At 40.0% G+C, this 25,226-nt stretch overlaps 1 protein-coding gene across 2 annotated transcripts in view; it reads right to left on the bottom strand.

Annotated features, from left to right (window-relative positions):
• LOC140195516 (enhancer of polycomb homolog 1-like) overlaps positions 1 to 25,226 on the bottom strand; it is a 201,790-nt gene that overhangs the window by 115,057 nt on the left and 61,507 nt on the right. The window contains exon 1 of one of the 2 annotated variants that reach the window (XM_072253971.1): positions 8,321 to 9,149. The exons of the other annotated variant lie outside the window; for it this stretch is intronic. Coding sequence (XP_072110072.1) covers positions 8,321 to 8,473 — 153 coding nt within the window. The 5' untranslated portion in view covers positions 8,474 to 9,149. Of the gene's footprint in view, positions 1 to 8,320; positions 9,150 to 25,226 lie in introns of those variants that run through there. 2 annotated transcript variants of the gene reach the window in all.

Consider the following 25,226-nt stretch of genomic DNA (forward strand, 5'->3'; position numbering starts at 1 on the left):
AATGGAACAAGAATGGTGTTGTGGAAGGACACCATGGAGGAAACCACCGCTCTCCAAAAAAAAAAGCACTGCTGCACATCAAGTTTGCAAAAGGCCACCTGGATGTTCCACAATGCTTCTGGCACAATGTTTGGTGGACAGATGAGACAAAAGTTGAACTTTTGGAGGAAAAAGGGCAATGCGCATCAACATCAAAACCTCACCCTAACTGAAGCATGGTGGAAGGAGCATAATGGTTTGGGGCTGCTTTGCTGCCTCAGAGACTGAACAGTTTGCAATCGTTGAATGAATTCAAAACTGTACCAAGTCATTCCATAGGAGAGTATCAGCAGAGCAGTTTGTCACCTGAAGCTTAAAAGATGGATGATGCATGATGCAACAAGACAATGATCTGAAACACATGACTAAATCAACTACAGAATGGTTTTAAAAAATAGAAAATTTGTATTTTGAAATGGCCAAATCAGAGTCCAGACCTTAACCTAATTGAGATGCTGTGGCATGACCTGAAGAGGGCCGTTCAGAAATATTGAGGTATCCCAGAAATAGTGATAAACTAAAAAAGTGTTTTGCATGGGGGAATGGTCTAAAATTCTTCTTCACCACTCTGCAAGTCTGATCATCAGCTACAGGAAATGTTTCATGGAGGTTATTGCTCCTAAAGGGGGTTCTACTAATTGTTAAATACAAAGGTTTGCATACTTTTTCCAGCCTGGACTGTGAATGATTAAACAATGTGTTCAATAAAAGACATGAAAAGTACAATTGTTTGTGTGTTGTTTAGTCAGATTGTGTTTCTCTATTATTGTGATGAAGATCAGACCACATTTTGAGTAATTAATGCAGAAAACCAGTTAACTGCAAAGGGTTCAAACTTTATCTTGCAATTGTATTTGCAGTTTGTCTTTTTGCACATCAGTTGTTTATCAACCTGTGTAGTATAGTTTTAATTCATTCTATCGCATTCCTCTGTTCTATGGTGAATGCACTAATATTAATCTCATGGTAGAATAGTGATATAACATGACTTTGAACTCAGGGAAGTAAGAACTAGCTGCCTATCCATGTCTATCAATCTCAAACTTCTATCTGATCTCGAGCAGAGAAAATAACCCGTTTGTTCAATCTCTCCTTATAAATACATGTCCTCAATTCAGGCAGCATCCTGAAACTTTTTCTATACCCTCTCCAAAGCCTGCACATGCTTCTAGTCTTGGGGCTACCAGAAATTAATGTAATACTCCAGATGCAGCCTAACCAGAATTTCATAACGCTGCAACATCACAACACAATCTCAAAACCCTAATAAAAGCAGGCATGCCATATGCCTTCTTTAACCCCCCCCCCCAAAAAAAACACGTGCAGACACTTTCAGAGAGCTATGGACTTGAACCCTAAGGTCTCTCTGAACATCCCCTCAATGCCTAATGCATATACTTGGCTCCTATTGCACTTGGTTCATAAAATCAAAGATTCACAAAACTAGCGTAATCAGAGTTTTCCATTACAGAATTATCCTCGGTAAACCTGACAATTTTTGTCTCCTGACACCTCCCCCCTCCACAACTTCTAGCAGAACTAAAAGTCAAAAATTCTCTCAAGCAGACATTTCTAAAATATCCAATTCCACATGATCAGTGCAGTGATTAAAATGCTGAAAAGGTCATCATTCTAATTTAAATGGCTGCCAGCTATAATTGAATCTCATCTGTGGCTAAAAAGTTCCATCAGCAGTTACTTTATGTACTAAATTGCACCAGTTATTTTTTAAAATAAACACATATAATCTGAAAGCCACATTTTCAACATTCTCACTAACAGCAACCCCGCCCCCCCAAACCAATGTAGAAGCTACTGCTTAGACTCTTGACTATACAACAAAAACACAAAGGTCTTCCACCGCAAACAACAAGAACACTGCAGATGCTGGAAATTCAAGCAACACACATCAGAGTTGCTGCAGGCCAAGCAGCATCTCTAGGAAGAGGTACAGTCGACGTTTCAGGTCTCGGCCTGAAACGTCGACTGTACCTCTTCCTAGAGATGCTGCCTGGCCTGCTGCATTCACCAGCAACTTTGATGTGTGTTGCAAGGTCTTCCACCACAAGCTTGCTTAACTATAAATATATGAAAGAATTAAAACATTTGGTGTAGATTCCCTACAGTCATAAACCATTATAATTGTGAATAGGAAATGGCAGATCAATTAAAACATGCTTTTGTTTATTCTTCTCAAAAGGGGTTCTAGTAAGTGATCAGATGTTAAGGAACCAAGCATCTAATGGAGCCTACGAACTAAAATAATTAGTACCAGTAAGAAAACAATGAAAAAAAAGGCCTTAAAAGCCCACAATTCCCTGAAGACTGATCTACACCTAGCGTACCCAAAGAAGTAGCTGTAGAATTAGTGGATGCTTTGGACATTCTTTGCACCTTCCAGCTGACTTCACTTGTTATTGTATTTATTGTTATATTCCTTATTACTGTGGATCCTGGTCACTCCAAGGGGTTTATGCCAACAAGAAATTACATTGCATCCACGCATATGATAAACTAAACTACCATACCAGAATTCTGTACATTAGTGAATAGCTCCACTGGACTGGAGGGAGGCAACTATAAACCTGCAATTTTAAAAAAATGGGAGAAAGAAAACTAGAAACCACTGTGCAACGACCCTAGTGTCAGTAATAAGTGAAATGCTCGAGACCACTATAGGGTTTACAAAGTGTATATGGATTGTATTTGACAAACCCCAAGGAGTTTTCTGGTTTTTGGGGTAATGCATTGACATGGATTGCAAATTGGATGACTTGAATGAACTGATCTTTCTTTGGAGTGGCAGATGGTTACCTAATGACGTACAGGTCGACCTTCACTAATCCGGCATCATTGGGACCTGAGGAGTGCCGGATTAGTGAATGCAGAATTACAGAAGGATCACATTAAGCATAATCAGCACCGGGTTATGGAAGGAACTGGATTACAGGTAGTCGGATTAGTGAAGGTCGCCTGTACTACAGGAATCAGTGCTTGGACCTCATCTGTTCATGTATCAATGAAGCTAAACTGGAGCAGAAGTGTGAATGACAGAAAATGCAGAGAAGTCTCAGGGTAATTTAGCTAGATTGAGCCAAAGGAGCTGCAATATAATATAAATGTTAAGATTGCCAAGATTAAAAACAGCACATTACTTAAATGGCATCAGGTTGTGAAGTATTGATGAGCAAATATACATGGGTGCTCTTGTGCACAAGTAACTAAAAACAAGCATAACAAGCATTTCAGAAGTCAAATGGTCTGCTGATTCTTAAGGGTAGAGGATAAGGAACAAGCATTCTTGCTAAAATTGTAAAGATCCTTGGCGAGAGCAGTTTAGAATATTATGTGCCGTTTATAAGACATGGGACCAAAATTAGACCATTTGTCCCATCTGCTCTGCCATTCTATCATGGATGATTATTATCCTCTCAACCCCATTCTCCTGCCTTCTCCCATAACCTATCAAACTCTGCTTTAAATATACCTGGTCTGCAAAGCCATCTGTGTCAATGAATTCCACAGATTCAATACGTTCTGCCTAAAGAAATAATGAAGACCAACGCTATGTTGGTCATCATTGCTAGAGGAATTGAACTTAAGCGCAGGAAAGTTGTGAAGCAACTGTATAGGGTACTGGTGACATCATGCCTGAAGCACTGGTGTGCAGTTCTGGTCTCCTTAAGGAAAAATATACTGGCTTTGGAGGCATTGCAGAGGAGGTTCACCAAGTTGATTCTAGAGATGAAGGGAAAGATTAAGAAGAGATTGAGCTGCCTGGGAGTATACTCGCTAGATTTCTTAAGACAGAGGGGGATTTTACAGAAACATAAAATTATGAAAGGGTTAAATAAGATAGAGACAGGGAAGTTGTTTCCACTAGTAAATGAGACTGAGGAAACATAGCTTCGAGATTCAGGGGAATAGATTTAGGATGGAGATGAGGAGAAACGGCTTTTCCCAGAAAACAGTGAATCTGTGGAACTCGCTACCTAAGGAAGCAGTAGAGGCCATCTCATTAAATATATTTACGAGACAGTTACAGAGGTTTTTAGCTGCCATGGGAATTAAGGGTTATAGGCTAAACACATCTAGGTAGAACTGAATAGATGACCAGATCAGCCACAATTGTATCAAAAAGTGGAGAAGTCTCGAAGGGCCAGATAGCCTATCCTGCTCTGATTTCTGAAACTCTTATTATCCAAGTATAAAAGGGAGGGGAGACAAGATTGCAGATGCTGAAATATGGAGTAACAACTTGCTGGAGGAATCCATTGGTTTGATAAGCATCTGTTGGTGAGGGTGGTGGAAGGATAGTCAAAATTCTTGAACAATTCAGATCCTGATGCAGCATTTCTACTAAAAGTGTCAGCTATTTTAAGTTGATTTTTGAAGTGCACATTTTAAATTACAATTCATATTTTGGATATCCTTAAATAAATATTTGAACCATGTATGAATCTGAGATATTTCCAAACTTTTCATTCACACACAGAACAGAAATAATCACAAGAAGACACTGCTCCAGAATCTGAACAGATTTCTACTAATCTCACCCATCAGCTGCTGTGCTGATATTATATTGCCCAAGTACAAAAGCATTACATTCTGAATCAATATATTCAGCCACCTCTATTATATTGGGAATATTTTAATTTAATGAAGCCAAAGTTGGATCTCTGCTTAGTGCATCCCTAAATGAACTACAACTTACCATGAAAAACTTTATAAATGCACCAAAATCAAACTCCTTGGATTATAGCACTCATGAAATAGCATCACTTAATTATATTTGACAGAAGATAATTCAGTATCTATTTTTTTAAATGAGGTAGTGTTACAAACATATTTTTCCTAAGAAATTAAGCTCTAATAATAAATATTACACTTATTATTGTCACATGTAACTAGTTACAGTGAGAAGCTAGTAAGGTGCAAGGGTCAAGACAAGGTAGATTCAGAGATCAAGAGTCTAATAACCATGGAACTAAAGCTATCCTTGAGCTTGGTGGTATATGCTTTGCTTCACCTATAACAGAATACTGGTCGACAAAATGGACCAACCTATCATATCAATTTACATAGAGAGCTGAAAGCATAAATTAAAGATTTTAGAAATCAATTCGAGTAATTAGCATGCTTAATTTGTACTTTTCAAATGAAATACAATTCACGTACAACAGATTTATTGGCAATTTCCCATAAAACAGGAAAAAATGTAATTGGCATTTGGGAAGGTGAAATACTAATAGAATATATTAAATATTACACATCATGTAGATAGCAAGGGCCTCAGGAGCAACAATGTACAGAGAGAACTCAATCTCCTGAAAGCAGCAACAGAGATGCACAGGATTGTCAAGGCAGTGTTCGGCAAGCTTGCCTTCATAGGCCAAGGACCGAGTAACAGTGGTTGGGATGTCATGTTGCAGTTGTAGAAAACTTTGATCAGACCATACTACAGGATGGATGTGGTAACAACAGTGTCAAAAAGATTCACCAGGACATTGCCCAGAATGGAAGGTTATGGTGCCAAGCAAAAAAGGTCAAATTTAATCTCACTAAAACGTAGGAGGCCAAATGGTGACCTTAGCAGTTTTAAAACTTATGATGGCCAAAGATAGGATATTCAGTCAGAACATTTAACTAGAGCAGACGAATCTAAAACTAGTGGCTATAGTTTAACGTGAGGGGGAGAAATTTAAGGAGATACAAGGGCTATTCCCCGCCCCCCCCCCCATTGAGTCATGAAAATCTGAATATGGCAGAGGAGGTAATAGAAACAGATACAACAGATAAAACATGTTTGAATGGGTACTTAGTTAGAAAAGGAATAGAGGGATAGATACAGTTAGCATGGACAAGGTGACCCAAAATGATCTGTTTATGTGCTGTATGGTTGTCCAATACTTGAATGCCAATTTCAACATATTGGCAAACAGTTTCAATCATTCTTTGAAATACTCTACCACTGGCTCAATAGCACCATACTTGCCCAAGTCAGAAGCACAACATACACTTTTATCAATTGTCCAGTGTGGCAACCACAATGTTAACTGCCCTAAGGTAACTAACTCATCTCATAACCTCTATACAAAGATGACAAAACTAATAATACTGGGTTAACTCCACTAGTCTTTTCCAAATACAGCCACAAAAATCATTAATCCAAGAGATAGGTAGAACTTCAGTTTAACATCTTATCTGAAAGAAAGTGTCACTGCACCATTCCCACACTAAAACAACAGCTGAATGCATCAAACCTGATCATAGCCTTTGAAGTGTGCTACCACCCTTTGATTCCCTGTTAAGTGTCCAATGGCATTTGTTTCCAAAGGCTCCCTCAGATTAATTAAAACTACAGTTTACATGTCATTTGGATGATTAAGGTAATTTATTAATATTTCAAAGATAATTCCTTTGGTTGTGAAAAAATGTGGAGGCACTCTGAAAGTGAAAGCTGCATACCAGATTTCAAACACTAAAGCAAATGGACATACAAAGTTTATATAGAATTTCAAACCCAGTAGGCCAAAATTTTTCCTCCAGCATTGTGTGTTGCTTTGGATTCCCAGCATCTGTAAACTTTCTCATGTTTATATTTCGCTCACATTTAAAAAAAACTGTATAAAGAACATGTAACTTCCAGGGCAATGGTTAAAATGCACCCCTTTTAGCTAAAGGTTTAGTCTCAGACATGATCCATGGTTTTCCAACATACACACCTATCTATTAAAGCCATAGGTTCTATTTAAATTGATCAATGAAATATTACATAATTTGCATTTCATCTATGAAAATACCCTAAAAATCACTCTCCCCAAAGCTGCAGACCCATCCAGGTTTAATCACCACCTTCAATGTTGCTGACTTTGAACACTCTCACATCCCAGTGAGTTGCAGGCCGGTTGGTTAAGTGCCCCAAGTGGGTAGAATGAGGGGAGTTGAAGGCAATATCGAGTTCGGGCCAGATTAGTGAATTTGATGGGCAGCGCAGATTCAGTTGCCCAAAGGACCTATTTCCGTGCTGAAGTTCCTTACAAAGGCAGTTGCGTGTTGAGAACATATAAACTGCACAGTGATAACAGGAGTTGAGAAACTCACAACGGTATGGGCGGTACCAGTGATTAGTCCAACAAGATACTTTCAAACAAATACTAAGGTAAAGGGGGGCGGGTGGGAGAGTGAGGAGACAAGTTGCCAAATCAATAATATCAGTATACAATTCTTAAAGCTGGAACATCAGCCGTAACCAACAGTTTCATACTGCTTTAGCTCCCTGAATATATATATTTTCGGATTTCGATTAGAGTGTATACTGAATAATTTTAATTCTGTAATAACTGGAATATGTGGCCTCTTCGCACCAAAACAGTACAAATTCTAGGACTGCAACAAATTCCACTGCAACGTTTGAGGAAAATACACTATTGAATATTACACAACTTTCATTTAGAAACATTAATGCAAGACAACTATTGCCAGTCCGTCAACGTCCCATATTAACTACTCTACAAAACTTGAGCAAAAAATTACAAAGTTTAATGAGAGTTTAAAATCTCTGGGCATACACTAACGTACAACTGCAGTATGCCATAACTCGCGCACGTGTCGAGATAAAAACAATATCCTTCCACGATCGTGCCTGCCAGCACTCAAACGCTTCACAAGACCGTAAGATATTGGTGCAAGCCGTAACAGCAGCACGAAGCCTGCATGCATGAGAGCGGAGTTTCTGAAACGCACACGCACACCCCCCAGCCCCGGAGAGCCGCAACCCCCTCCAGCCGGAGCCGCGCTCTCTAGCGCCACCCTGCTGCCCAGAGCGGCCACTGCCGCCGCTCGCGCCCAACCCAGAGACACGGAGAAACAACAAAATGGCTGCCCCTGAACAATCACGTGACCTTTTGTACTCCAAGAGGTGAAAAAAAACAAATCTCTCTTCTCCGCGAAAACAAAAACCAAACAAAACAAACGGGACCCCGTCAATGAATGGACTCTGGCCGCCCCCCAGAGCCCATGGGCAGAGCAGCAGGCTGGCTGGCACCGATTTCCAGAGCCGAGGAATGAGGAATGTGGGTGGTTCCGGGGCCGCCTGCGTCTCCGCGGCCCGGCCCCATGTTTGGGAGGAAGCGAGCGAGAGCCGTGTAATGGCGGCCGCGCAAGCTGCGCACACACAGCACACACCCCAGACACAACAAGCCGACCGGGGGGAATGATATAAAAACACACAGACACACAAAAGACACGCAGAACACCGCGATCTTCGCCGTCTACCTACCGATTCCTCCTCCTTCTCCATCCCCGTAGGCATCTGGGGCACGGCTCGGTTGATTGAGGCATATTCGTGCAGATCCGGCAAGTCCTCGCACCGATACACGGGCAGGGGTTTCGATGCATCGAGCGCCCTTGCCCGAAACGACAGTTTGCTCATTATTCTCGGCTCTCCCTCGGTTTGTGTGTGCGTATTCGCGGCGAATTACAAACCCAAACACCACCGCGGGAGGGAGGAGGGGGTGGTGGGGAAAGGGGAGGGGGGGAATCGGTGATGGTGGAAGGAAATATATAAATATATATATAAGATGCGCTTTTTTTCAACAGCCGATGAAATGTTGACGCCTATACCCAGTAAAACATACACGGAGCCGCCTGGAACCTATCATGGATGAGAGTCTGGAGGTCCTAGTTCCATTCCGTGAAGAGAAAGCGGGGTTGTAAGCGGAAGAAAGGCGTTTTTTCGCCCCGGGTCCGTTTGGGTTCCTTTTGTCGGCTTCAATACGCCATGGCCAACATGGCGGTCATTAAAGTCCAGCCATCCCACAATGCACAGAGGCGGAGACGAGGCTCGGCCCCGCTGCGCGCGCACCGCGCCGCCAGTCAACCGCCCGCAGCTCGCGACTCCGGCGCGGCGGGATCCAGCCGAAAGCGGCCGGTCGTCCGATCTGCCGCGTATCGGCGTAGGACTTGAAGGAGCAACCCCTCCTCACACAACACCAATCTCCTTTCCCACCACACCAGCAGTCCGCCGAGGGTTGCGGGGTTGATTTTTATTTCTACTTCGGCTTAGATTTGGGATGCATGGTGGCAGGGGTTCTTCCAAACCAAAAAAAAACTTGACAACCCCTCTGTTTTAACTTAATTCAACTACGCCACAACATGGACGCCCTCAGTTACAGCAGGTTTCTGAGTAGCTGTTGCCACCAGCGCCCTCTACAATGCTCGCGGAGAAGTCGCTTCTTCTCTTACAACGTATATTTTTATGGTCTGTTGGAAAAGGGAAGTGTCACATGTCTTTTACAATCAACACTACAGTTCAAAACTCAATGGGCAGGTTGTAATATGTCATGGGCATTGCGCAAGCCTGGAGTAAACAATCTCGCTGCTTCCTGCACGGCTTGTTCTTGGAACTGGTGAGCCAGCATTTCAAACAACATAATAAAGGTGTGCACAATAAAAACCTAGCAGCATAGATACAACTTGTATTCATCCCACATCTCGTGTCTAAAACATAATATTGATCCAAAACCATAATGCCCGAACTAACACTTCAAGCTTAAAAAAAGGGATGATTTGCATAAAGTATTTTTATAAACTTAGTTTTAATGATGTGCTTCATGTCACAGGTGCTCCCCAATTTATGTACAGCTGGGACATACAAATACATGCCTGGGACACTGGTGAGATGGAGCTCATGGATCCTGCAGCCACCTTCTGCCTGGTGGGAACTCAGTTCATGACCACATTTCCAACTTAACAACTGCATTTCACAGAGATGTTGGAACCTGCGTTCATTAATGACTAGACACAGCATACATTCTATTAGTCGAATTATGGGTAGTGATAGGGTGATTAATAAAATTAAAATAATTATTAGCAAGTGTATCTAGAACAATACAACATGGATTACTTTGGAAAACGAAGATTTCTGACTTGCAGAGAAACTAGCTTACGGACAGCACTCAAACCTTACACAACCTGGGAACCGCTTGAAACTTTCCAAGTTTGTAATACTATTTGCCTAACTTACTGCTGTTAATTCAGAACTTGAACAATTACATTCTCCTATAAGGCTTTATTTGAGATTCATAAAAGTTTATAACAGGAACAGCAAATTAAGGGTTACGGGAAGATGGGATGTAATAACTGAGGTCTGGGACACATGGCAAGCTTTGAGGGGCCAGGTAGCCTGTGCCTGCTTGTTTCATTTAAACAAATTCCATCACTTTCTAATAAATCGTACTGTGTGGAATCAGACATCGACTATTAATTATGAAAAACAACTTAATTATTATTGTGGGGGATTTGCATTTTTATACCATTAATATTTCTTTTAATAATACCACCAAACAACCTTGGCAATCACAAGTTTCTGTGACAAATGAAACAACTCAAACTAAGTTTGCTACTCTGATATCACACACTAATGTGCACTTCATGCTCCAGATTCTTTACCAAAAATCAAATATATCAGCTTACAAGTGGCTATTTGGGAAAAAACGATTTTCCTCCTTCAAATTAAGAATTACCCAAGTCAGGAAAATACGATGAAATTAGAACTGATAGTCAAAACTATATTATTTATTTATTTATTTTAACTTGCTGCAATGTGTCTGAAACATGATCATAGTTGGGAGCTTAACATCCAAAAATACTACTTGTACTGAAAGGACAGGCAAGTAGACAGAGGGTGTAGGTGGCTCTGTTGGAAAAAATGAAATCAAATCCTTAGAAAGAAGTGACATCGGATCAGAAAGTGCAAATTCCTTGTGGATAGAGCTAAGAAATTGCAAGGGTAAAAAGGCCCCGATGGGAGTTATATACCAGGCCCCTGAACAGTAGCCAAGATGTGAGATATAAATTTCAATGGGAAGTAGAAAAGACATAATAAGGGCAATGTTACATTAGTCGGCAGGGGGAGCGGGGGAGATTTCAATATGCAGGTACATTGGGAAAATCAGATTGGTGCTGGACCCCAAGAGAGGGAATTTGTGGAGTGCCCATAAGATAGCTTTTTAAACCAGCTTGTGGTTGAGCCCACTAGGATAGGCAATTCTGGATGGGGTGTTGTGTAATGAACTAAATCTGATTAGGGAGCTCAAGGTAAAGGAATCCTTGGGAAGCAGTGATCATAATATGAAAGCTGAAGAATGTGGTAGTATTAAAGATTCAGAAAGATGTTGCCTGGAATGGAGGGGTTTAGTTACATGGAGAGATTGATAGGTTGGTTTTGTTCTTATTGGTGCACAGAAGGCTGATAGATGACCTTAAGGAGGTTTATAAGATGATGGCGGATATAGACAGCATAGATAATTAGACTCTCTTTTACTCCAAGGTAGGGAGTCCAAAACTAGAGGGCAGAGGTCTGAGGAGATAGGGGAGAAATTAAAAGGCGATTCAAGATTTTTCTCATCAGAGGATGGTATTTAGAGGGACCAAGCTGCCAAAGGTGGTGGTAGAGACAGGTACAATTACAACTTTTAAAAAAACATTTAGACAGGTACTTGAAAAATAGAGGGATATGCCCTCATGCAGGAAAATTGTATTAACATAAATGGGCATCATGATCAGTCTGAGGTGGATTGAAGAGTTCTGTGCTGTATGATAAAATATTGTCCTTTATATTAAAAATTTAATTGCACCAATGAAAACAAAAAGAGCCTAAAAGCCACAAGATGACATTCAAATCCTCTTCAAAATATACTGGTGCAAAATATATGATGAGTGAAATCGATCCAGTGGTTATTCTGTGGAAGAATTTAACTACCGAGACTCAGTTTTGTACTGATGTTGACTTTATATCAAATTTTCCACAGCACACTACATAAAAACTAGACACTAACTCTTAGCACTATTTATAACTCTTACAAACTTTTTGAACTGCTATTACAAATACTATAATCCATTTTAATTACCTTTCAAAGTGTTACTAATTATCAATTAACAAACAAAAATTGAAATTTAATACCTAATTTTTCATGTGCTCTAGAAAGAGGAAGAGAGGGAAATCCATCAGCCTACTTTTAAATCACAAGGCACCACCAACAATCTACGAATAAGAGCGTCTTACTTAAAAATTGAGCGATTTTTTGTTCTCTTTTTGCCTTTGACGAATCTACTCCATTCCGACCTGCTACACTGCCTAGTCCCATCGACTCGTACCTGTGCCACCATATCTTTCCCACCCATGAACCTATATAATATTTATTTTAAATTTTGAAATCAAACCTGCATCCACCAGTTCCGTTGGCAGTTTGATCCACACTCTCACCACCCTCTAAGTGAAGAACTCTCTCTCCCTCATGTTCCCCTTAAACATTTCATCTTTCACCCTTAACCCATGACTCCTAATCTCACCCAACCTCAGCTGAAAAAGCCTGCTCGCATTTACTCTGTCTATCCCCCTCGTAATTTTGTATACCACTATCGAATCTCCCCTCACTCTCTTTTGCTCTAGGGAATAACCATAGAAAACCTACAGCACAATACAGGCCCTTCGGCCCACAAAGCTGTGCCAAGCATGTCCTTAACTTAGAACTTCCTCGGCTTACCCATAAGCCCTCTATTTTTCTAGTAATAAAGTTCTAATCTATTCAACCTTTCCCTGTAACTCAGGCCCTCAAGTCCTGGCAACAATCTTGTAAATTTTCTCTGCACTCTTTCAATCTTATTGATACCTTTCCTGTCAGTAGGTGACCAGAGCTGCACACAATACTCCAAGTTCTTATTGTAATTTATAGTATATTTTATATTTCTACTGTACTGCTGCTGCAAAACAACAAATTTCATGAAATATGTCAGTGATAATAAACCCAATTCTGATTCATCAATCTGTGGTTGGTACTGACAAACGAATAAAATGGTGTTGTTTTCAGTTGAACTTCACTAACTTATTTTGATAAATCCTACGAAAACTTTTACATTGGTAAGTAGCATATTCAATCTAACTTTCCATGTGAAAATAAATAATTTTGTGTTAAGAAATCCCTCTGTAATATTGGCTCAATTCTTTGCTTAGCATTAGTATAGCCTGACCTACAAGGGCATGTGCTATAGCTGTCTGTATTCCTTTGATTGTATTCTTACTTTCCAATTTCATTACTTTAGTTTCATGTTCCGATCCTCTCTTAACTCTTCCCATTATCATAAGAGGGTGAACCGTGACTTCACCTTTTCACTGATACACCCTTTGTTCTATCCATAGCAATCCTACCTTCTCTGCAAATTAAAACTGATTTGTTCAATGTAAATTTATTATCAAAGTACATACACGTCACAATATACAACCTCGAAATTCATTTACTTGTGAGCGTACTCAATAAATCTATAGAATAGCCATAACAGAATCAATGAAAAACCACCCAGAGTGTTCAACCAGAATGCAAAATAAATTATTAACAATAATAATAATAATAAGCAAGCAACAAATATCGATAGCATGAGATGAAAAGACCTTGAAACTGAGTCCATTGGTTGTTTTCCAGTTCTGAAGAGGTCTTTGACCCGAAACATTAACCTCATATCTCTTTCCAGAGATGCTGCCTTATTGGCCGAGTTGCTATTTGCTTTATCTTAGATTTCCAGTGTTTGCTAAGTTTGTTTTGTAAAGCTTTCCAACTAGATGAAGTTGATTAATAAGGCTCTCCTTAAGCAAAGTACAGAATGGCTACTTTTGTTACTGAAGCTAATCTTAAAGCCAGTTTTCTTAATGAAGGCCAGTTGCAGTTAAAGAACCCAATTTCAATCCTTTAAATACTTCACTAACTTTGTGTTTGCAGGAGGAAACTTCAGTCAAAAACTACATTTGAAATAAGGCTACAAAAATATAGCATGGCATCGTGGCTCACGTCCTATGTAAGCAGGATTCCTCATCAGCAGCAAGGAACAAGTTTTACTTTCCTTTTAAAATGTGGCTATTAAGGTGCCTATTCTGTGTACTGTATGTAAGATCTTATGCCAAAATATCATACGCAGACATTCATAATTAATATCTGCAATCTAAGAAAACTTAACATACAGATCCAAAATTTCTTCCGTATTTTATTAATAAAGCTGATAGCAGCAATTCCACTTCTTCTCATGGATTAAAGGTTTGGATTATTGCAGCAGCTTTGGAAGACTTGCAGGCCAGCCACTTGGAACACTAATGTTATTTCTAAAACTACTGCTAGGACTGGCAGAAAAAATAAAGCTGAATAATGATTATTTGGGCCCTCTTCTGCACAAAATAAATAATTTCCAAAATTTACTTGATTTCCAATGTACATCACAAACACCTAAACTTTAGCTCAAAATTTATTAAACTATGGTTTTGAAAACATGGATAATTAGGATAATTTTGAATATAGTGTTAGCAGTAGGTTTTCTACAATCAGTGATGCACCCCAAGTCCACTGAGCCCCACAGGGTTTTTAACCAAAGAAGACCTTTGTAGGATAAATAGAATGCCTTTCCTCTGTGACGTTTGGAATTCTTTATATAATCTTGACGATGTATACCTTAACTGATTACCAAGAAAAGCTACTAGCATCCAGAACAGTACCTTATTTTTATAATGCCTACAACAAATTAATCAGATGTCTATGAACAATTGTATTAGATGTATTGTGGATTTTAAATATATCAAAAGAGGCTCAAATATTTGTAGCAAAACAATCAAACTTTATTGCCCAGAGACAGGAGATTACAGTTCTATACGAGTATATTCTATATATTTTCTGAGTATACCTGCAGGAAAGAGAATCTCAAGGTTGTATGTGGTGAGATACATGTACTCTAACAAAACTTATTTTGAATTTTGAGATTGCAGATGCTGGAATCTGGAGCACAAATCTGGGGGAACTCAGTGTATCTGTAGAGGGAAATGGATAATTTACATTCCGATTTGAAACCCTTCAACTAGACTTTATTGTCTTGCTTATGATTTCCTTACTAAGAGTAATGTCCTTACAATTCCACTCATCCACTGGTCCTTTTCAAGTCAGAACAGATCCAAATGAATTTTAATTTGCCATCATCGAGCTAACCACACTCCTTTCAACATAACATTCAGCATCAAACGTCAGCTCAAAATCATCACAATTCAAAATTGCAAGGCCATGGATGATGAGAGGAAGTTAGATGAACACTATCATGTGTACCAAACAGAACAAAATGTATTTACAAAAAAATTGCCAGCTAAGACAATCTTTAAAGACATAACTGACTACCAAAGCTGTTCAGGACTTCGAATAACCCCAAGTTAAAAAAAAATTATATATATTAAAAATCAAAAATTGCAAAATAAAAGAATACATTACATTTTGGTTAATTGGGACACAATGGGACCAATACATTTTGGTCCAATTAAGCAGCTGCCTCAATTATCCAAAGTTCATGGAAACTGTTAAAAAGGGATAAACACAAAAATTAATTTTACCTGAGTACCAAATTATGTTTTTAAACAAAATACTGAACAAATTAGAACACTACCAGTATACTGCAGTATTATAAAGCTGTGTATTAGTTCCTAACAGTAATCAATGGAAGAATTGCACGCTGCTGTGTTCTTTTGATTGACCGTAAATGAAAATTAACACAGACACCTAGTGCAGATAATGGACTGCCTTCATACAATGCTTTTGACAATTGTATGATGTTGATACCCTCAAATTCTTTGTAGTTCCTAACTTGCTGAAGAAGTGAAATCGTTTCAATTTCTCTCCCGGCCATTTCTCGCATCTTGCAAGCCTGAATGCTTGAAACCATAGTGAACAGAATAGTTCCGTATCGACTTACTGCTTATTTCTCGCCAACTATCAGTGACTAAAATCATTGCTTTTTGAACACAAACATACGTAAATGATGCTATTTAAAAACTGTTCACTCTAAGCACGGTGTAGTGTCTAACGGCTACACAAGTGCACGTGACTAATGCTAGCTAGAAACTGTTTTTAACAGTCTCCTGTTCCAACTAAATAGCATAGTGTCCCAAAAAAATGAAAGGTATCCCGGCCATTTTCTCAATTAATTTTTGTTCTTTAGAGTTGTCTGAAATAAATGACTGCACCGATTAACCAATGGCCCTGATTAACCAGAATCCACTGTATTTAAAATACAAATAAAATCAATTAAAACAATAAATTACCTCATTTTTACTTAGAACCCTTACAGCCATTCCTCTGTATTCAACTGTCTGAGCCTGGCACAAGTTCAGCAGACAGCTTATTCACACTTTGACCCTGACCTTGTCTTGGTCCAATCTTGGAGTGTGGTTCGGACAGCACTGACAAAAACAGTCAACAATTGAGGCCATCTGAAATTGCTACCAAGTTGCACATTTAGGCCGATAAGCAACACACACAAAATTCTGCAGGAACTCAGCAGGTCAGGCAGCTTTTGTGGAAATGAATAAACAGTCCACATCTTGGGCTGAGACACTTCATCAAGACTGGAAAAGAAGAGAGAAGATGCCAGGTGGGGGAGAACCATTGACATGTTGGGCTCATTAAGCAGTTGCCTGATGCAATCATTAATTCTATTCCGTTTGGGTAGCCTCCAATCTGACAGCATGAACACTGATTTCCATGACTTCTGGTAATTTCTCTCTTCTCCCCTATTCCCCATTCTGGCTCCCCTCTTACCCCATCTCTTCTCCTCACCTGCCTATCACCTCCCTCTGGTGTCTCCTTTCCTTTCTCTCGTGGACCAGATTTCTCCTTCTTCAGCCCTCTACCTTTTCCACCCATCACCTCCATACTTCTCACTCATCTTCCCTCACCCACCCACCTCTTTTCCCTTTCACCTGGCTTCACCTATCAGCTGCCACCTTGTACTCCTTCCCCTTCCCCCTCCTCTTATTTTGGCTTCTTCCACTTCCTTACCAGTCCTGATGAAAGATTTCAGCCCAAAAGGTTGACTCCTTTATTACCCTTCATAGATGCTGCCTGATCTGCTAAGTTTCTCCAGCATTTTGTGTGTGTAACTATCATTATCTATTTGGGCCACAGTTTTATGCTGAAATCAAATATCCAGATTTATGGACATGGTAGACTTTAATACAAGCACTCAAGCTTTTGGTTTAAAGTTCCACCATTTAGATGTGGAAATTTTGACACACTTTGGTAGCAACAAGTGATACCATGTGTTTTGAAGGAAGCAACATTCACAGGCAAGCAAATTGGCTGCTAATTTGATTTTATATATACATACAGTATATATTATTTTAACATTACATATAACATTGCCCTTACAGCTAACAAATAGCTGAAACCAATATTGGTACATTTCCATGTTGAATTGGTATGCTCCAGATAGACAAAAAATTATACTGAATCTGTTCAAATAATTGAAACAACGAAGCAATAAACCTAATACAGGATTGTGGTCAACTATGAAATGAACAGTATAGTTGAAATTTTTGTTTGCTCTTCTCTGGTGATCAAGGTCCAGTTAACAGATTTATTCATTTTCATACATTTCCAGTGATTAGGGGATGCAATAGATCAGGCCTGGAACATAGCAAGGCAACTTCTCTAGGCAACCAGTTACAACCTTCTCACAGCCACACTCACGTCCCCATCTACATCAACGGAGCTTACTGGAGCGTGTATCAAGCTTCAAATTCCTTGGTGTCCACATTTCCGAGGATCTCACCTGGTTCCCGAACTCCTCCATCCTGATCAAAAAGGCACAACAGCGCCTTTATTTCCTGCGGATCATCAAGAAAGCTCACCTCTGTCCCAGGATACTGACGGACTTTTACCGCTGTACCATTGAGAGCATACTCACCAACTGCATCTCAGTGTGGTATGGCAATTGTCCCATATCGGACCGCAAAGCACTCCAGCGTGTGGTGAAAACTGCCCAGCGGATTATCGGCACCCAATTGCCCCCCACTGAGAACATCTACCATAAACGCTGTCTGGGCAGGGCGAAAAGCATTATCAAGGATGCATCTCACCCTAACCATGGACTTTTTACTCTCCTCCCATCCGTTAGGCACAACAGGAGCCTCCACTCCTGCACCAGCAGGCACAGGAAGAGCTTCCTTCCTGAGGCTGTGACCCTGCTGAACCTCACATCACAGCACTAAGCAGTATTGCACCCATATTGTACTATCTCAGTACTTTTATATTTGTGTGCTGTAGCACCTACTTTTTATTCACAGTTATTTTGTAAATAGCACTATTCTTTGCATTTCTGGTCAGATGCTAACTGCATTTCATTGGCTTTTTATCTGTACTCAGCACAATGACAATAAAGTTGAATCTAATCTAATCTAATCTAAATAGTCTTTATCATCAGTAGCAAAGTAGGTTTTCTATTAATTGAAGTTACCAAAGATGGCTACCAAGCACAACATCCTCAAGATGGGTCACAAAGTAATTCCTTTACATCATCTTCTTATTTTAGATGTGGTTCTGCTACTCTTGGAACCTGTTAGCTACATTTTGGTAGTGCATTTTCCAAGAAGCCGTAAGCAAAAGTGTGGCATGGGAGCCAGAAAGCCTGGAGATGGGGCCTGAGCCCATGATCGACTTCACCTAGAATCATAGAACCATAGAACATTACAGCACAGAAAGAGGCCTTTTGGCCCTTCTTGGCTGTGCCGAACCATTTTTCTGCCTAGTCCCACTGACCTGCACACGGACCATATCCCTCCATGCACTTCTCATCCATGTACCTGTCCAAGTTTTTCTTAAATGTTAAAAGTGAGCCCGCATTTACCATTTCATCTGGCAGCTCATTCCACACTCCCACCACTCTCTGTGTGAAGAAGCCTTCCCTAATGTTCCCTTAAACTTTTCGCCCTTCACCCTTAACCCATGTCCTCTGGTTTTTTTTCTCCCCTAGCTTCAGTGGAAATAGCCTGCTTGCATTCATTCTATCTATACCCATCATAATTTTATATACCTCAATCAAATCTCCCCTCATTGTTCTACACTCCAGGGAATAAAGTCCTAACTTACTCAACCTTTCTCTGTATCTGCTTCTCGAGTCCCAGCAACATCCTTGTAAACCTTCTCTGCACTCTTTCAACCTTATTAATATCCTTCCCGTAATTTGGTGACCAAAACTGTACACAATACTCCAAATTCGGCTTCATCAATGCCTTATACAACCTCACCATAACATTCCAACTCTTATACTCAATACTTTGATTTATAAAGGCCAATGTACCAAAAGCTCTCTTTACAACCCTATCTACCTGTGACGCCACTTTTAGGGAAGTTTGCTTCTGTATTCCCAGATCCCTCAGTTCTACTGCGCCCCTCAGTGCCCTGCCATGTACTTTGGTTTGTCCTTCCAAAGAGCAATACCTCACACTTGTCTGTATTAAACTCCATCTGCCATTTTACAGCCCATTTTTTCAGCTGGTCCAAATCCCTCTGCAAGCTTTGAAATCTTTCCTCACTGTCCACTACACCTCCAATCTTTGCATCATCAACAAATTTGCTGATCAAAGTCACCTTTCGCCCATTAATGCACCGAGGAAGAGTGCATCGACGCAAGTACAGAAGGCGAGCGGGTGTTCAGCGCCATCTACCAGCCTCTTGCTCACTGCTGCAGGAGGAATGTGGTGGTCTCTCGCTCACTGCTCCCGAGGGAAAGTCCTTGTGTTCGAGTGATCTCTCTCTCTCTCTCTCTCTCTCTCCACCCCCCCGCCCCAATGCTGTTTGAGGATGGTGCAGGAGCAAGGTTTAATTGACCTGGTTTGTAGACTGGATGTTATGATTTGTTCTATTTTCTGTTCACTCCTTTTTCTGTTGCTATTTCTGTGCAATTTTTGAATGGGGTGGCCTGCAGATAATGAACACTGAGATGAACCAAAAATATGCCTTTTGATTTTATGTTTTATTTTCTGTGTTTTCATTTGAATTTTTAAAAATTTGTTGTCATTTGTGCAATTTTTTGAGAGTGGGGGAGGGGTTTGATGTCTTTACTTTGAACAGGTTCTATCGTTCTTTGTTTTGTGGCTGTTTGGAGAAATCTTAGAGTTGTGTACTGCTTACATTCTTTGATAATAAACGTACTTTGACTCCTTTAAAAAGTATAGGTGCTGGAAATTGGAATCAAAAGCTGAATGCGCCATGAATGCTTGGCAGATTAGGTAACCCATGCAAAGAGGAAAACAAAGTGAAGAACCTTCATCAAAACTGGAGAAGTTAAATCTTCTCTACAATTTTCCATTTACGATGAAGAGTCATTGATCGAAAACATCGTTTCTCTTTCTACCGTCATTGACTGATTAGCCGAGCATTTCTATTATTTTTGTTACTTCCATAAAGATCAGAATGGTGGAAATAAAAGAGGGTAATCAGAGGGGAGTAGTTATTGGAAGTCAGAGAAATCAATGTACATGCCTTCACGTTGGAGATTGTCCTTAACTTGAAAGTAGAGGAGGCTGATAACAGACATGTTGGTGTGGATGGGAAGTGGAATTAAAATAGTTGACCACCAGGAGATTCTGGCTGTTACGGCAGACATTGCAATACCCCAATTTGCATTGGGTCTCACTGATGTAGAGCAGGCAATGCTGCGAATGCTTGGTGCAATAAACAACACCAATTCATTCACATGTTAAATACTAAGGAATACTTCGGGGTTGGCCCCTCATACTTCTCCTCTGATCCCTCCTCCATTTAGCTCCCACTGGCCCCATTACCTCTTCCCCCCGCCCGCTGGTTCCCATCACCTTCTTTATTCCATGGTCCACTGAACTCTCCTGACTCTCCTGTCAGATTCCACCTTCTTCAGCCCTTTCTCACTTCCACCTATCACCTTCCAGCTTCTTGTATCACTCTCCTTCTCCCCACCTGCCTATCAACCTATCTCACCTAAGTCCATCTATCACCAACCAACACATGGTCCACCTCTTTTCCCAGCTTTTATACTATCTCCCTCTTTCTTTCAAGTGCTGATGCAGGGTATCAATCCGAAATGCCAACTGTCTATTTCCCTCCATAGTTGCTACTTAACTCAAAGGTCCTCCGATATTTCTCAAAGGTCCAGATTTCCAGCATTTGTAGTCTTTCATATCTCTATTTTTATTTGGTTCTCATTTTAACAACAATATATAATCACAAACAAGAGAAAATCTGCAGATGCTGGAAATCCAAGCCACACACACAAAATGCTGGAAGAACTCAGCAGGTCTGGCGGCATTTATGGACAAAAATAGTAGTTGTTTCGGGCTGAGACACTTTGGCAGGACAGGAGAAAGAAAGATGAGGAGTAGATTTAAAATGTTGTGGGGGGGAGAGAGAAAGATGAGGTGATAGAAGAAACTGGGGGGGGGGGAGATGGATGAAGTAAAGAGCTGGGAAATTGATCGATGAAAGAGATACAGGGCTGGAGAAGGGTGAGTCCGACAGAGGAGAACAAAAGGCCATGGAAAAAATGGGGAGGAGCACCAGAGGGAGGCAATGGGCAGGCAAGGAGATAAGGTGAGAGAGAAAAGGGGATGGGGAATTGTAAAGGAGAGGGCAGTGGGACCATGATGGGAAGTTGAAGAGATCAATGTTCATGTCATCAGGTTGGAGGCTACACAGATGGAATAGAAGGTGGTGTTCCTCCAACCAATAGACATTTACAATCAAAGTTTTATTTTTAGCTGTTTTTCTGAAATAAAACTGAATCACAATATGCATAACCCAATAAATATACGATTGCAGTGCTTAAGTGCACACAATTTTTAAACTATCTAAACCAAATTACGACTTGTATTATTCTTAAAACAGGTTATTCCTCTTTGGAGGATTACACAATCATCGCTGACTCAAACTTGAACTTGTTCATACCCGAAATCAATAAATAACAACCTGAAGCACTGAGTACAGGAATTAGGACATTATGTTATAGAGACTGCACGTGGAGTATTGTGTGCAGTTCTGGTCACCATGCTCTAGGAAGGATATAATTGAGTTGGAGTGTGTGCAAAAAAAAAAGATCTGCAAGTATGTTGCTTGTTTTGGTGAGATTGAATTATACAGACAGACTGGAGAGATTGCGATTGTTTACCTTGGAGCATAGGAGGCTGAGGGGATAGAGGTTTATAAAAATTATGAGGGCATAGAGCATAGATAGGAGAGATAGTCAGTCTCCTCCACAACCTCCCCAGCACCACCTCCAAAGGGGTACGGAATTCTAGAGCTACAGGCTTAAAGTGAAAGGGGAACACTGGGCAAATTTTTTCACACTGAAGTAGTGGGTATTTGGAATAAATGGCCAGAGAAAGTGGTAGCAGCTGATACAAATTCAACATGGATAGGAAAAACTTAGGCAGATTTGGTGAAATGCAGACAAACTCAGTTGCTAAGTTGTGAAGAACAAGATGGGATGGTACAACTCTTGGATTCTATTAAATGTTCCTGATTTTTTTCTAAAAAGATTCAGGATTTGAGGCCATTTGGAATATCCAATTTTTCCTTTGGTACTAGAACAGATAGAACTAATTTACAGAAATAATCTGTCCCAACTACATTTCACAAAAGGGAAAAGTAAATTAACCCCATTTACTGTGCATATAGTAAGTAACCAAGAGGCAAGAGGATTCATTTCAAAATTCATTTATGATTCTGTTGTCAGTTCTCAAAACAATCCCACTTTCCTGCTTGTTTCCCTATGGACTCAGGCATGACTATTCACTATTTCCTGCAAATTCCCAACCTGCCACTTTCACTTCAGGTACCTTTTGGTAGCCATTAACCAAGTTCATCTTTGGGAAGTGGGAGGAAAATGGAGCACCTAGGAAAACTCACTCAGTCACAGGAAGAAAATGCAAATGCTCCGTCATATTGGAGATCAGTATTGAACCTAAATTACTAAAGCTGACAGTTGCACAATGCCTGGCCTGTAATAAAGGTAAATTAGTGTAGAATCAACAGGTTGAATTGTACGAAATGTTCAGAATGTTCCTAATGACTTAATGTTACTATTATCTGATTGGTTATAAACTTCATCTGGGTCCTGATGCTGCATTTTTCTTTGTTGTGGTTAGGATACAGTTCTGATATCTGCACTGTCTGTAAATTAACATTTTGCACCTCTGATCTACTTGTCTAACGGGCTGGAATTCATCAAATTTGGTAGCTTTGTAATTCTGCATGAGCAACATTAATCCACTTGAGATCATGCCAATATCCAGGGTAATTTTTTTTCAAGTTGCTTGTTGATATTATTAAGATATTCTTTCATTTGGCATTATTTGAATTATCTATTCAAACAATACCAAATGAGAGAATATCTTAATCACCAAATCAGAATCTTGACATCTTGGCCAAAATTCATTAGACTAGAAATAAAAACAGAAATTCCTGAAAATACAGACAGCATAATACCTGCAGCAATGAGTGTTTCCAGCAATTTCTGCTTATATTAGAGATTTTCAACTGTAGATTTTTTCATGATTTATTAAAATATTTAATTTTAATTAAATATTTAGTAGATTATAAATGTTAAAAAGATCCATGCAAACTCATATCAAACATTAGTAGTTATGCTGATTTCTCCTTCTGGTTTAAAAAAAAATTACTCTCCCCCTCCCCTCTTCTATTCCCCACTCTGGCCTTTTACCTCTTCTCACCTGCTTATCACCTCTCCCTGGGTCCCCTCTCCTTTCCTTTCTCCTGTGGTCCACTCTCTCCTATCAGATTCCTTTCTCTCCAGCCCTTTATCTTTCTTACCCACCTGGCTTCACCTATCACCTCCTAGCGATCCTCCTTCCCTCCCCCCCCCCCACCTTTCTATTCTGGTGTCTTACCCCCTTTTTTCCAATCCTGAAGAAGGGTTGGGGCCCAAAACATCGACTGTTTATTCATTTCCAAATATGCTGCCAGACCCGATGAGTTCCTCTCACATTTTGTGTGTTGCTTTGGATTTCCAGCATCTGCAGACTTTCTCGTGTTTATATAAGCTTGAGTGTTGTTTCATGGGGGTGTTAAATGAATGAAAATGCCCCAGATGGTTAAATACAATAAACCCCACGTCTACAGAAACTTCACATTTTCAACAAAATAGCAATTGAATTTACTGGAATAGAAAACTTGTATAACTGAAGATGCAGTGCACTTGTACTACCTGTAGAGGGCTCTGATTCTCTTTGTAAATACTGTAAGTACATTAGTACTGGCTGAGTCAGCATACAGAAATGTAGATCCCTTGACTTTGTACTGCAGTAGGAAAGAAACAGTCACAACTTGTCACAATATATAATCCTATTACCTCCCTGATAATGATCTAGTATAAAAAGTTTACTTTCCCATTGTAGTGAATGAGTCTACTGAAGAACATCACCATGCAATATTAATTGGAATGTAGTAATAGAGATCTCTCTTCATCATGCTGGATTTTCTGTATCCTCCACAATGTGCAATATGTGGTTCTTACAGTAACATTAAGAATCTTGTGTGTTTACTGAACTATTGAGATTGTGTTCTGGACATTCCGCCCTGAGACCCAATCCCACTGCCATTTATTTTTATAGACACAGATTCCTGGCTACCTTATTGGGAGACTACAATCAGTGTGGATCAGTAATGACACCTCCTCGCTGGCAATCAACCCAGGCGCACCTTGAAGATACATGTCTCGCCCTCTGCTCCATTCTCTCTGCACTCATAACATTTGACGTTATGGTCCTCTTGGAAGGTGCTTTGTTAAAGCCCACATTTTATGCTTTCTATTTCAAAGATATGCTTGTATATTTGAATGGTATAGTTAGTACTTTAATTAGAAGTCACTTTGTCTTATTGCTATCAGCGGCAACAAGAATGAGGAGCACCAGTATCAGAAGAACCCATATGGTTAGACAATTACTAAGATCATACCCAAACCACGTCTTCAAGTCCATTTCTGTTGATCCCACTATCCCTCAACATTCTTCAATATTTCAAAGGTTAATTTATTGCCAAAGTATACAGCTCTGAAATTCTTCTTCTCCAGATAGCCATGAAACCAAGAAAGGAAAGGCAGTATGATCATGAACCCCCAAATTCCTCCTCCCTGCACAAAAAAATGAGAAAAAAATGGAACAAGCACATCAACCTCCAAATTCCCCTCGTCCATACACACAAAAAAATTGAGAAAGAGCGGGGGAAAAAAAAAACAGCATACAAAAAAAAACCTGGGACTGAAAGGAAGTCCAGAGTCTGAGTCCACATCCAAAATGCAGAAAACCTGGGCAACATTCTCCCTCTCTGTCGCAGAGC

This window comes from Mobula birostris, chromosome 3, assembly GCF_030028105.1.
Source record: "Mobula birostris isolate sMobBir1 chromosome 3, sMobBir1.hap1, whole genome shotgun sequence".
Lineage (NCBI taxonomy): Eukaryota > Metazoa > Chordata > Chondrichthyes > Myliobatiformes > Myliobatidae > Mobula > Mobula birostris.